Raw genomic sequence first — 14,154 nt, forward strand, 5'->3', positions numbered from 1 at the left:
TTCAGCGTGGAGTAGTACTGTAGAGAGGTGCTCATAATCTTACCATGGTCTCTAAATAGCTTCCCATCCATCTCGCTTATCAGCGCTGGAGGACCATATAGCCCAAGAGAGGGGCTAGCCGGGCCTATGCCCCTCACCATATCTCCTAGCCGAGACTCTTCGACCCAAAACCTGATCCCCCTGCATCCTCAAATTCACCCACTTTTTCATTGATTTTGGCCAATGTGGCCTTCTGGCGGTCTATAGTGTGTCCCAGCCAGAGTTTGCCGCAGCGCCACAAATACCCCATTCGGCTTCCAGGTACAGATTCCCCTTGGGTATATCGTGTATGCTTCCCACAGCGTCAATGCTGAATCAACAGAGCCCTTTCATTCCTCTCTAGGAATCACGCCATATCGTTCGCGAGGTCAGACATAAATGCAATGCTTTGCAGGAAACCCGGCTTACATCTCAAGTATTCCCTGAAAGGCCTTACTTTGGGAAGGCTATGTTCGAGCTTCACAGGGGAGCGGTTGAAGAGTGTGCTTGGCAGTGTGGGGATTTCCTTTAAGTGTGTCCCAGAGTCACAGTTTAAGGCAATGTGTGAAGCGGGCTTTCCATCTGCTGCCCAGGCATTTGCATCCAACTATCTATGTGAAGCTTAAAGGAGGTGGCTTAGGAGGAAGGGGTGCTGGTTGGATAGGGTAAGTGACTGAAAGTGTAAAGGTTGTCTGTTAACCATATAGTTTAAATTGCTGGGTTGAGATATAACAAGGAACATTCATTCAACCTGCTTTTCTGGAGTGCCACCTGTTTATAACAAAGAAACAATTATACATTTTTAATTTATCCCAAAGAGAAATCAGTACCCCCGATGTACATTTTTCTGCTAGTATCAGATCTTCCATTCATGCCCTTTGTCTATTGATGGGATGAGCCTTTCTATGCTCATTTGAATAGGATCTGCATCGTGCTCTATTGTAAGGCCATATAATCAACTTGTATACATTTTCATTACATGCAGATCTCTACTCGGAATGTATTTTCCTGTAGTATCCAATGAACAAAAAATATGTCTGATCACCTTTCTTCTCTTTTCTTTAAGTGAAAATAAGTTTGGAAATGTCAAACCTGAAAAGACTTTGGGCCAGATTCTGATATAGTGGCACAAGTGCAAAAGCGCAGAGGATGCAACAGTCTTCTACTGGCGCCACTTTTAAGATCTGTGTAGGTCACATTATTCACAAAGGTGAGCGGCACATTTCTTGGGGACTGCGGCGGCAGTGTAAAAATGCTCTGGGCACCCGCCTTGCAGACATTATAGTATAGAAAGCACTACTGAATGGCTCCCAGCAGCCAGGCGGGTGGCGGGAGCTGCTTTCACAGTGCTACGCCCTTAAAGTGACATTTAATAAAATAAAATGATAATAATAATAATAAACTAGAAGTATTTCTATCCTTGTTTGTGGGAAAGAAATGCAAGTGTCAGCAGCATGTCATACTGCTGATGTCACACTTCAAACAAATGTATGACAGAGTCATAAATGACCCTTGCATGCATTGTGTAACCCTCTGCACCTGTTCCAAACAAGCACAGTGGAATTTGTTTGACTTCCAATTTTGGGAATGTGCATTGAAATGAGCACAAGCGGCCCCATATTTGTGCAAATGTGCAACGGGGCTGCAAAGACATACGAAGCGAAGTTAAATGTCCTTTCTGAATAGATTTTAAAAAATGTTCACATTCTGAATAGAACACATCTTTTTTTGGAGCAAGTAATGCAATGCGCTAGGTTTGGAAATCTGGCTCATTATGCTGGCTCATTATGCATATGCAGTGGGGGTCGTTTTGCAAGTCCTGGATATCAGAGGTAAAAAGGTGGAGGGACAGGCGTTACATATGAATGGAAAATTAGTACAATATTGTTCACTTGATTTTTAATTTATTTATTTATTTAGATGGTTTGCATGAACATTGGACACTGCAGCCTCTCCTTGGGTTACCTGAACGCACCATAGGTAGCCTTTAGCCAGGTAAATTGAGGCATGGTATTTGGCCATGCCCCTCAACACCCCAAGCCACCCAGAGTGGCCACTGGATATAGCCCGATGTGCATGCTCCAGGTGTTCCTCCCCCAGGAACCGAGCCATGGCATGTGTTCTCCAAAGTTGCCTGGAGTGGCTATTGTATATGCCCTCTGGGCATGGGGCGGGCATTGACTGGATTATGATATGATATTTTATATATCGCGCTTGTACACAAGTGTTGACCTGTGGCATGGCTTGCTGACATGACCTTGCCACCCCCAAGCCAACCGTAGGGTTCACTTTGCCCCAAGCCCCACCGGAACCTACTCGAAGTGTCTACCTGCCATGGCTTGCATTCAAGGCCATTGGTCATTACCAATTGATCATGGTTACGGCGACGGTCTGGGCCCTCGCAAGCCTACCGAAATTGTTAGCAGATTTTCCATCTAACTTAAAGTGCAAATGTTTGCAAAACTAAAATAATTATGTGTTTAAAAAAATAAATTGACAATATACACTTTAGGGGTTCTTGAGGAAAGCGACACTCAGCCAGACAACATTTATGTTTGGTTTGATTGGATTGTTTCAGTAGTAATGTCCACAGACTGTGCCTGATCTCCCCCTAACCCAGGATGTTACTGTCCCCTAGACCCCTTCCCACCAATCATTTAATACTTTAACAATCAAGAGCATCAGAATGAAGGGTTTGGAACTGAGGGCAGCTGGGAGATATGTAGCTCCTGCTTGTGGCTTAGAAGAGCCTGGTGAGCTTGGCACCAACAGCTACCAGGAGCTACCTTTGGCTCTCCAGGCCAACAGTTACCGAACAAACACACCTATGTGGATTAAACACTATGCATTTGGGGCAATCTATAAATAAACATTAGGACACAACTTTACGACATTTAAGTCATATAGGGTCATAAATACTGGGCAAAGTGATATGTTTTCATTTTAGGTGGAAGTTGGATTTGCAGAATGCTATTGACTAGCTCCTTGTTCCCCTGTGGTAGCTCCTGGTCACTAGTTAACTTTGGATACCCCGCAGCTGTTGCTAGCTCCTGCTTATCCAATCTTATTTCGACCTCTGAACTTGTAAATGAAACTGATGTTATGAACACAACACAATTAAACAACATGGCTTGACCAGCAAAATGAATGAACAAGCTTGCTCCCATGCTACATTAAGTGCTTTTTGAAAATGGTCTCTGGAACCCCTGATTCAGAATTTCAGACCAATAGACAGAACTTTTAAAACAAGGTGCTCAACTGTTCCATATACTTTTTTAATTCACTACAAACAGGACAGTATTGGGAGAGAACCCGTTCCAAGATTATGCCATTTCGATTAACACAGAACTGAGAAACGTGCATCTCGCATTTGCACTGCATCTGACATATACTACATCCCTTGTTTTTGCCAGAGCAGGAGACATGTTTAGAAGCCTACAGTACCTCATCAGTTTAAACCCTGCCCCCATTAACGTACACACTTTTCTCGAGCAAATCGCACAGAGCCCTCAAGTTGTCCAAAGTGGAGTCTGCTTGGTGCACAGTCCATGGTTCTTCCTGTGAATTCTTGGTCCTTCATTGCCAAGCAAGGCAATTTAAAACTAGTATGGATGAGAATGCAAATGATCAAACTAGGACTGCGTGAGTTAATCAACACTCCACATGGGAGAACCTGAGCCCTCTTCTTGCTCATCTGTATATCTTGACCATTTCTGTCTGGTACTCCCTGTGTGCTAGCTTATGATTGCCGCTGTCCAATCAAAGGCATTAGTTAATCACGGCATTAAATGCAATGTTGAGCCTTCCAGCAACACTATTGCAATAAGGCAGCTTTGGCATTGAGGACAACTCTTCTGGCTACTCACATGCATCTGGTCCTGAAATGTATCATTTTACCTGAGTGAGTGTCTCTTCTTGCACAATGGGCACAGCCCCCCTACTCCCACATTCCTGGTGGGTGGGCCAATCCAAGCCGAGGGAAATGTTTAGGGTTTTGTTTGTCCTAGGATCAACATAAATGTAAACTGTGTGTATCTTCATCCCACGATGTTTGCTGAACTGGACAGCCTTTTGATCAGGTATTTAATTTGCAAATGAAATTCAATAAGGGATCTCACCTGCCAGCCTACCTGACTCAAGGGGCCATCATCTTAATCCAGGTACTGGCTGTCTAAAGAATGGGCTGGGTTAAGCTAATCCTCAAAAGTGGCATCGTTTGGCAGGTATCTGTGAATGTGGACTGGATAGCAACAGGTTTGTGCAATGCAGGGCTGTTTGCCACATGTTAGTAGTGTGTACATGTGTTTAGGCAGCATTGGGAGGCAACATCATGAACGTTTTTTACAGATGGCTTATTTTGTTTGTGCAGCATCATCCATGTGCTATATTGGGAATTCTGGTATAGATTGTGTCTGCAGCTTTTTTAAAGTGATTTACAGTAACATGCAGGCAAGGATTGTGGCTTCAGATTCATTAAAGTGATTTACACTAAGAATGCTGCATATACTATGGATGTAGCTGCATGAAGTGATTTACAATGTCAAAGCTGACATATTTGATGGATGCAGCTGCATGAAAATGACTTACAATGGCAGTGCAGGTGCACACAGACATCATGACCTTTCTTCGTGGTCTCGTAAAATGGTCCTTTTTTATTGTTGGTGACTTACCATGTATTGGATTTTGTCATGTGTTACCATAGAAAACCATTGTAAATTGTATGGCTACTTTCACCACTTTTCGCACAAACTGTACAGCTAAATACATCATTTTTTAAAACATGTTCTCAGTGAGATAAACCTGATGCCACCCTAAATTACTTGTTTGGTCAGTCCTACCAATTTGAGAAGCCAACCCCCTAATACCAAAAGCTGCCTTTGGCACTGGCATGCCATAATCTGTCCTCCTATCATTCTACACCCCTTCCCGCTCCCTCCGTTCTGCTGACCTCTTCCTACTCTCTGTTCCCCCACCCCCATGTGCCTCTTCTCGCTTTTGCTCCTTTCAGCTTCTAGCCCCCCTACATTGGAACTCCCTACCTCTCTCTATCTGCTCCATCCCCACCTTTTCCTCATTCTGTGCTTCCTTGAAATCTCTTCTTTTCCATTCCCCACCCTGAAACCGCTCTCTCTCTCTCCCCTGCTTACCTCTCCCTACCTACTTCCTCTCCTGTTACACTCACCTTTCGTTTTCTTTACAGGCTAATTGGTCTAGGCACTGTTTTGTTGGTTTGACTCATGTTTTATCATTGCTTCTACTGTTATAATCTACTATGTATCTTGTTGTTATAATGTGAATCGCTTTGGAGTAAAACGCTATATAAATACAATAATTACAAAAATAATACATAATAATGTCACGGTCTGCACACAGTGGTGGCTGGTACATTTGGGCGCCAAAGTCCAGGCATCCCCCCTTGTTTCTATGCTAGGTGAATGATGTTCGGTTAGATTAATAAACCTACGCCTTCACCTTCACCTAGTGCATTTCATAGGCACGCTCCTGCAGCAGCAGGATCGTCATGCGCACTGCACAAGTGTGGTCTCCCAGGCCATCCGGGAAGTCTGTGGATCTGCTAGTGCTTGAGGGACATCATTCGGATGATTTTTCTCTCTAATGTGCTCATGAACGCAGCCCTCCAATTTTCTTCTACTACTTTTGGCTGTGGCAGATGACTTGGCCAAAGTTCGCTTTTCAAAGTCTTATCTTTCGCAAATAGCAAGTTTGGTTATTTTATATTTTCTAAAATAACTGACCATTTCCAATGCTGTGTTTTATAATTGATGCACATTTATTCATCTTAGCTCTTTCACATATACTTGTAATTATCACATTCCCACTTGGTGCATTACGGGACTACTCCCTTCAGATCTCCTCTTTTATTTTCTTTATTTGCAAAGCTTTTATTTATAAGTCAACAATTGATGGCCGGTGCATCATAGGCGATAAGAACACCTACTCATACATTCCTAATGATTATTTGTAAATCATTAAAACTATGGGCTTCATCAGGAGTTGGGTGGTAAACGGACGCTATTTTCACCAAGCGGAAATAATGTTACCGCCGTGGAACCAGCAAGGAAAAAAGGGCTATTGCCAAAAAACCTGGCGCAAATTGCCGGCACTATTAGCTCCTGCAGGAATCACGTCACCGCCGAAACAGGAAGCACTGCGGCAGCCATTTTGAAAATCACAATCCCTGTAGCCTTCCACACCTGCAAACAAGACAGAATGTCCCAGGAGAGGGTCAGGGGAAGGGGAGCTGGTGGTGCTTGCTGACAAGGTGGTTGCACACCATGATGAACTCTGTGGGGCCAGGCAATGCAAAATATCTGCCTAGCCCAGGACAGTCATCTGGCGTACGATCAGCCAGAAGGTGACAGCAGTGTCCAGTGCCCCCCGGGACGGGGAAGATTGCTGTAAGCGTTGGAACGACCTGCGGGTCAGGGTCAGAGGACTGCTGTCCCGGCATTGGCAGGAGAGCATGGCTACCAGAGAAGGACTGTGGGGCTACTGTTACTCACTGCATGGGAGAAGTGTAGCTTAGTGCTGGACAAGGAGGGCATTGAGGGAGTTGGAGGTGCAGAGGCGGGTGCCAACAGCTAGGATGCGGAAGGTGAGTCAAGCCCCCCAGCACATGTGCATGCATCATTGACAGCCTAGCTCAGGATGCTCCAGTGGACAGACCCATGAGCCGGGCATTGCGATAAGGTACAGTGAGTGGGTCCCACAGCAGCCACCTACCGCAGCAGTCATGTGCCAGTGCACCAAGGCCACTCCTGTGAGCTAGGGCAGTGGGGAAGGAAGCCAAGGGACCCATCCAAGTGCCATGACCACACACCCATGGAGGAGCACAACAGTGCACCATGGGGACCTACCAGTGCCATGTACCCATCCACCCCCAATAGAAATGGCACCCGTGGAGGTGACGTGGGTGCATGGGTATCAGAAGCATGCATACCAGACAACAGCTGCCCCAGCACGGACCTCTTGCCGTCCACACACACAGGCCGAATACAAACTGCTCATGTAACACCCCCTGTATCTGCATCCGTCCCCATCATTGTGAAAAAACTAACAGCCCAATTGCCTGGGGTCCTACTCAACACCATAATCAAGGTCATGCATACCAAATCACGAGGGAGAATGAATCCTGACCACATCTCCCATGTCCCCTACAGTCACACAAGCAACACCAGAGGTATCTGAGGACGAAGAAGCATCAGGACCATCTGTGAGTGTGACGTCCCAGCTCTCAGACACTGCCAGTACCACCACCACCCCGCAAAGTGGCAGACAGGCCACACAAAGGCGGATGTCCCGCCATGACACACCGCATCACAGCAGGACCAGCCCCCCCCCCACAGCCCACCAGGAGCAAGCCAATGCCAGCTGCACCCACACCTGCAGCTGTGGACACAGCCACAGAGGACACGCCACCTAGTCCAGTGCTCTCGGGAACACAGCGAGACAGCAGCCCTGACACAGCTCATATGCTAGTTCCACCAACCCCTGGGCACAGCCTCCGCCAGCAGTCCTCCACCACACCCAAGAGCCCACCATGTTGGCAACAGCGTGGACAGATGCTAGAAAGCCCACCACACTGCCGGCACATGAATAAACCAGAGCTGGACACCGACACACCATCAGTTGGCTCCACTGTCGACAGCCCATGCCAACAATACACCCCCTCACCGCCGCACCCTACGGCAACAATCAGCATGCTGATGCAGAGTCTGGGGGACATGGAGAAAAGACAGAGGGAGATGGAGGCCATCGGGCACACCCACTCCAGGCACTTTCAGGCAATACCAACAGTATCCAGGGGGCCACACACAGTATTGCGCGGGACAATGTAACGACTTGGAGGGGTACAACTGCCAGTACGTCCGCACAGACAGCATTTGGCCAAAGAGTTAGAGAGATGACAGAAGGCGCCTCTGCTCTTGCAGAGGCCATCTGCCAAAGCAATGTGCTGGTATGCCAACAGTCACTGGGGGCTAGCTCCATCCCTTCTAGGTCAACAACACCAACAGGGGACTCCCAGGAGAGCACACCTAGGTGCCAGCCCCTGCGCCAGCTGCATTCCAGATCATCGGCTGCTGGGAATGGGGGGTAAAGGCCACGGATATAGACAATGGCGTGCAGATATTTGCCCAGAGAAGCCATGCTGTGAAGTTGGTGGAGGGTGGGGGGAGAGGGGATAGTGTGCTGGGGAGTTGGTGGTGGGCGGGGGAAGGGGGATAGTGTGCTGGGGAGTTGGTGGTGGGAGGGGGGTGGTGGAATAGTGTGCTGGCGAGTTGGTGTCAGGCAGAGGTTATGTAGCATTGTGCACACTAGCACCATCTTCCCAACCTGGTCAGGGGCGTACATTAGGGCACCGCCAGAACGATCTAGGCCCCAGAATCATGCCTTGAGGAGTCTGAAGGTGCGCTCAATGCACACACGGATCCGGCTGTGGGCATGGTTGTAGGGGGTCTCGTGCAGTGTATGTGGGTCATGCAGAGGGGTCATCAGCCTGATATCCGGAGTCACCTGCATGTGGTGGACAAACATTAGTCACTTGTGTCATACCTGTGGATAGTCTCACACAGTATCGGGGCATTGGTTACCGTGTGCATGTATGTGTACATCCGGCTCATGCTATGTGTGTGTGTGTGTCATGTCTGTCCAGCCTTTGTCAATGGTGACATGCATTCATTTGCCTGCTCATGCACCCTGTGGCGTTGTGGCGGTTGGTCAGTGCTGTGTCCCTGGTGGCTGTCTTGCGGCTGTGTGCTGCTCTCATGCATGGGGCATGCTGTGCTGGGTTGCCTGGCATCCTACCCACTCTTCTAGGGGCAGTTGGTCTACATTCTCAGGTGGCAGCATGTGGCACATGGCTGTAGCACTGGCTGTACTGCTGTTGGGTGCTGGATTATGGATCTTCACTGTGGCTCATTTCTGATGCATTGTGGTACATGTGGTCATGTGTGTTGTATTCATTGCTGTGGTATGTGTATGTCAGCGTGTGCGTCCCGGTGTGTCCAACGTGTGCATGCTTCCTTGGCTATCCCGACGTTTGTGCAGGTGCTGCTAGTACATCCACATGTCATGCCATGCTTCCTGTCAGTGTTAACATGCCCCCAAACTTTGCTCAGGTGCTTCTCTGTGCATGTGTGGCGTAAATTGTACTCACCCACTAGCCCCGTCCATTGTCCTATGTGCGTCTCCATGTATCCAGGCAGTGTGCTGTTCCGTTGGACCATGGAGTCGATAGTGGAACCTGGGTAGCGGGCACAGCAGTGGGTAATGATGAGGTCAGGGTGGCAGGTCACCTGCATGTTGAGGGAGTGGTAGTGCTTTCGGTTCCTGTATACGGCCATATGGGCCTGGGGTGCCACCAACGCAACATGGGTGCAGTCAATGGCTACAATGACATTCGGCAGTTGGGCGGTAGCATAGAACCTTGCCTTCATGTCGTTGACCTGGGCCTGGGTGGTGGGCAGTCAATATGGTGGTTCACTTGCTGCAAGAGGGCCTCCAGCACCTGGGTCAGGACTGCAGAGAATGTGGGCTGTGCCATGCTGTGCATCATGGCCACAGAGTGCTTGCCCCCAGGAACTGCAGGACTGCCACCAGCTTCACCAGTGGGGGCACAGCGGTCCAAATGTTGACCTGCTCCCTATGTCTTCCAGGATCGTGCCCAGCAGATCGATGATGGTCTCCCTGTTGAGGCGTTACAGGGTGACCAACTGGGTGTCGGTGTTTGCTCAGGGTGATGGCCTGACCCTGGGGATGGGTGCTTGCCTTGCTTGGACAGTTCTCCTCCTCCTCCCCCTCTTCCTCCTACCCCTCATCCCCCATGCTCCTTGAGCCCTGGTCTTAAGATCCAGGCGCAGCATGAGCAGCTGCCTGTACCTGTCCCAGCCTGTAGCAAATAATTGCAGCATGGTGTCGGAAACAATGTTTGGGGTAGTGGTATTCCTTATAGCCCTCTGGGGTAGATACTTCTCGGCTGTCTTAGCACCTGTTTTCTGTGCTAATACCGCCGTACATGTAGTTGAGATACGGCTGTAATTGCGCTTTGTGTTGTTGGCTCTATTAGCGCTGACTGTATTTGCTCTGGCTGTAATAGCACCGGCTGTAATAGCGCTGGTTCATTTTGTGTCTGGCAGTATTTGCACTGACTCATGATCCGGCGGAGTGGTATTGGCGGTGCTAATTCTGTTACTGCGGATTTAAGGGCTACCGCCCAACTCCTCATGAGGCCCTATATAACGTGAGTATACCTCTTGTTGCAATATGAAAGTTTAGCACCCCCCTGGAAGCATCAGCTCAATCAATTATTTGGCTGTTTACCCTCATTGTGCAGAGATTTGCTGTGTCAATATCCTATCACTGCTTCTAACGTAGAAGGCCCTTTTTTCCTGCTACTGTCACAATCTGATATCAAACTTACTTTCACCCTCTGGTTTCTCCAACAAAGTTACTGTCTTCTGTCAGGGTGCACGCTGTAGAGTCACACCTTTAGATGATGTAGTGCATATTGAGTACGTTAGAAGCAATACAAATGACAGAATATAACATAATATAAAATAATACAGTCAACCACGCTCCTTTATCTGGAAAGAGTATTCTAAACACTGTATATAGTTTGATATCTGGAAAGAGTATTCTAAACACTGTATATCGTTTGATCTTAAGTACCTGGGGAAGGAATCCAGTTTCTGCCTTCATGGACTCTTCAAATAAATGTAGCAACCTCCGGAACTTTTCATCATCGTATTCAAATCGATCCCCAAAAGTGATGGAGCAGATAACATTGCTCACTGCGTTGTTTACAACATAATGTGGGTCAAAGCGGATTCCTGAAGATAGACAAGCAAAGACAATTCTAGAAAGAGGAGTCACCCAGATCTGCATCTTTGTGCTCGACATTTTCTGAAGCTGGGAAGGTTGCCTGTAGTGGAGTAAAATCAGTACTTTCACTTATATATGGATGAACAATGCGCCAGCCCAGCCGTGCGCGTGCGTGCGTGCGTGCGTGTGTGTGTGTGAGTGTGTGTGTGTGTGTGTGTGTGTGTACCTGAATGCTCCTTTATCCGCTGCTATCGATTTCCTAGAACCTATACCAGGGTTTTCCAACTTCAGGCCTCAAGGGATGGAATCCTGTCAGGTTTCCAGGATATGTCTTATTAATATTCATGAGAAGAAATTGTGCATACATTTAGAATCATTATATGCAAATGTATCTCATGAATATTCATGAGGGGTATCCTGCAAAAGACGTCAGCATAAAGGACATGCTAGTGTTCAGGGAAAGATCTGAGGGTGAAGAATCCGACATGATAGAAGCATCGCTGGAAAGTCAGGAAAGGAAAGTCACAGGTGCCGGAAGTGAATGGGAGATGGATACGACAGCAGGAGACATTTGAGGAGGCATAAGAAGGAGCTGCAGAGGACAGAAACACACAGACATCACTACTATCCACATGGGGACCAGAGCAGCATACCAAATGATGCCACCTGCCTGGCCGAGGACAGGAGATGTTCAATCTACAGTAGAGTGGGCCATTTTGTGAAGTGGTGCATGTTGCAATGAAAGAAGACTGGGACAGCCCACAACCGGAATTGGACAGCATTACATCAAAAGAAGGGGGTGTGATAGTGGTGTTGGTATTGCATCGGAGAGACTGCGCCCAGTCTTCAAAGGTAGATGGAAGTTTAAAAAACAACAGAAATTCCATGGACCTATGGACAGATTCACAAGCTGACTTTCCCATGCTGCCTTTCTCACAATGCTCAAGTCGCATGTCAAGCCAAGGGTAGATGGGGGAAGGGAAATTACACTGCAAGGATATTTGGTGTGCTAGTTGGAGCTCAAGGTCAGACTAATGGCCGCCAGGGAGTATGCTGCCGAGAAGAGGTCTCGCATTGTAGGATGGACTGAGCAGGGGGACCTACAAAGCTACATCAAGCACTGTGTAGAGGAGGAAGTGTGCCCTGCAGCCTCTGTGTCCTGCATGGGCATGGTGAACAAGTATGGGAATGCATTAGCAAAGGTACCGGGTGTGTGAAGGGTTACAAAGGATGCAGTCCCACTGCAGCACAAAGTATGCCCAGTGACCATTCCCGCCCAAAGAGACCTTCACATTCTTTTGGAAGACGTGGTAAGAAGGACAAAAGGAAATCTATTTAAGGTGCATCATAAGTCACTAAACCCGGGTTTAGTGACTTATGACACACCTTATGTAGTGTTCCTTTTCTTTATTTAAAATTGCATACCCCACATAGAAGGAAGGGTACTTCCCCCCCTAGAGCGGGGGCATCCGGTGAGCATAGTGTATGGTAAGGAGGGCATCATAGAGCTAGAGATAGTCAGAGGATGGCTCAGTTTGGTACGTGAACTGTGGGTGTGCGCTCGGATCTCTATAGCTTGAGATCTGTATAGCTTGAATAAAGTGATCACAACAGACAATCACACCCTGCCGAACACTCATTAATTGCACCCTTAGGCGTGTTCCAACCACCAGAATGCCGCTTGGGTTGTCTTGGGAGTCCCAGTGTGTCAGCACATGTTGGACCAATTTCCTAAAAGAGTGTGGAATGTCCCCTACTTGCAGGATGGCACTCTTGTTCTTGGGGACAATGAGGAGAGTCCCAATGAGGCCCGGGCCAATGTACTGCCTTGGGTAGACAAAGCTGGCTTGAGAGTGGGAAAGTAGAAATGCAAATTCGACGCGTTAGGTATCTGGCTTATATGATATCCAGGAACGTCATCAAGCCTAAACATGGCCTAGACTCAGCTATTACACAGGCCCCACAACACAACAAAGACGAGCTGGTACACAATATTTTTCAAGGTTCATCCTGAACTTTTCAATGAATCCATTTTCTTTCCATTCTGTCTGACACCTAATTTTCCATTCCTATAAAACGTACTTTACTGCCATTTTACCTTTGCATTGTACCACTGCTAATCATTACCTGCACAGAGCTTTATTCAAAGCACTCCATAAAGTCAAATAATTACCAAATATCCAAACATGTCAAGTCTTTGAAGAAGCCCGATGGCCCAGGAAAGAGGACATTAAATATATTTTTCAAGCAGAGGTGTCGGCCGGGAAAACATGCTAAAACCCCAAAAGTGACGGGTGGAAGGTTTCAAATTAATCTTAACCACTGGCATTTCTCTGGGAAACCTTCCACACCACCGGTTTTTAGCCTGACAGCGCCATTGCAAAAGGGGTCCAGACATGTGCAAATCAGTCAGGTACTGCCACCAATAGGAGCAGCCCGACCGAACTGCTAGGCCAGGTCCCCTCTGCACGGAAACACAAGCAACCCCAGACATGTTTCAGCCTTGTTGGGCCTCCTCATTGAGGTGCAGCTTGGTTCCCTATGGCGCAGCGGGCAAGGGACCCACGTCTGGGCATAACCTCTCTCACATAGGAAGACAAACTATAACCACAAAAGCGATGGGTGGAAAGTTTCGAATTAATCTCAACCACTGGAATTGCTCTGAGCAACCTCCCACACCACCGTTTTTAGCCTGTCTGCGCCATTGCAAAAGGGGTCCAATCATGTGCCAAAAACAAAATTAAAATGGAGAATGTTGCGCTTGACGCTAGGATTAATGTCTAGAACATGATACAACAAATGTATGCGACTGCGTTCTTTCCCTAACAACAGAGATTCAAACCAGCCAGAAAGTAACTAAAGAACTGAATGACAAACGTGAAGTCTTGGAAAATAGATTGCACAGAGACAATATTGGATTCAAACACACGAAGGGGGGAGCCAAGGGACCAGACATCCAGGCTTGCGTTTGGAATCTCTTTGCGCAGCTGTTAAAGGAGTATAACGTTACAAGCATCCAAATCGATAGGGTCCTCAGGGTTGCTTCTATCAAGAAAGATAGCAATGCCACACTGCAAGGTTTCCTTGTCAAGCTGTAAGACTATAAAATCAAAGAAAAGGAAAATCCAGGTGCAAGAAAAGAGAAAAGGAATAAGAATACTAATTCAACCAACCATATTTTTCACAATATCTCCCCATCATGCTGACAAAGTGCTCAGATTGGAGGCGGATCTCCTGAGCCTGTAGAAGACACACTAAAGGTGACTTTCCCTCTGGGCCTGAAGTTCTGTTAAA

General features: G+C 47.4%; 1 protein-coding gene across 1 annotated transcript in view; it reads right to left on the reverse strand.

The window, feature by feature from the left end:
- The window catches only part of LOC138581422 (cytochrome P450 2D15-like), a 271,254-nt gene that overhangs the window by 152,258 nt on the left and 104,842 nt on the right, over window positions 1–14,154 (reverse strand). The window contains exon 4 of the mRNA XM_069652738.1: window positions 10,708–10,868. Within this exon, the coding sequence (XP_069508839.1) occupies window positions 10,708–10,868 (161 nt within the window). The remainder of the gene's footprint in view (window positions 1–10,707; window positions 10,869–14,154) is intronic.

The sequence above is a fragment of the Ambystoma mexicanum genome, chromosome 3p (assembly GCF_040938575.1).
Source record: "Ambystoma mexicanum isolate Mex_15411 chromosome 3p, UKY_AmexF1_1, whole genome shotgun sequence".
Lineage (NCBI taxonomy): Eukaryota > Metazoa > Chordata > Amphibia > Caudata > Ambystomatidae > Ambystoma > Ambystoma mexicanum.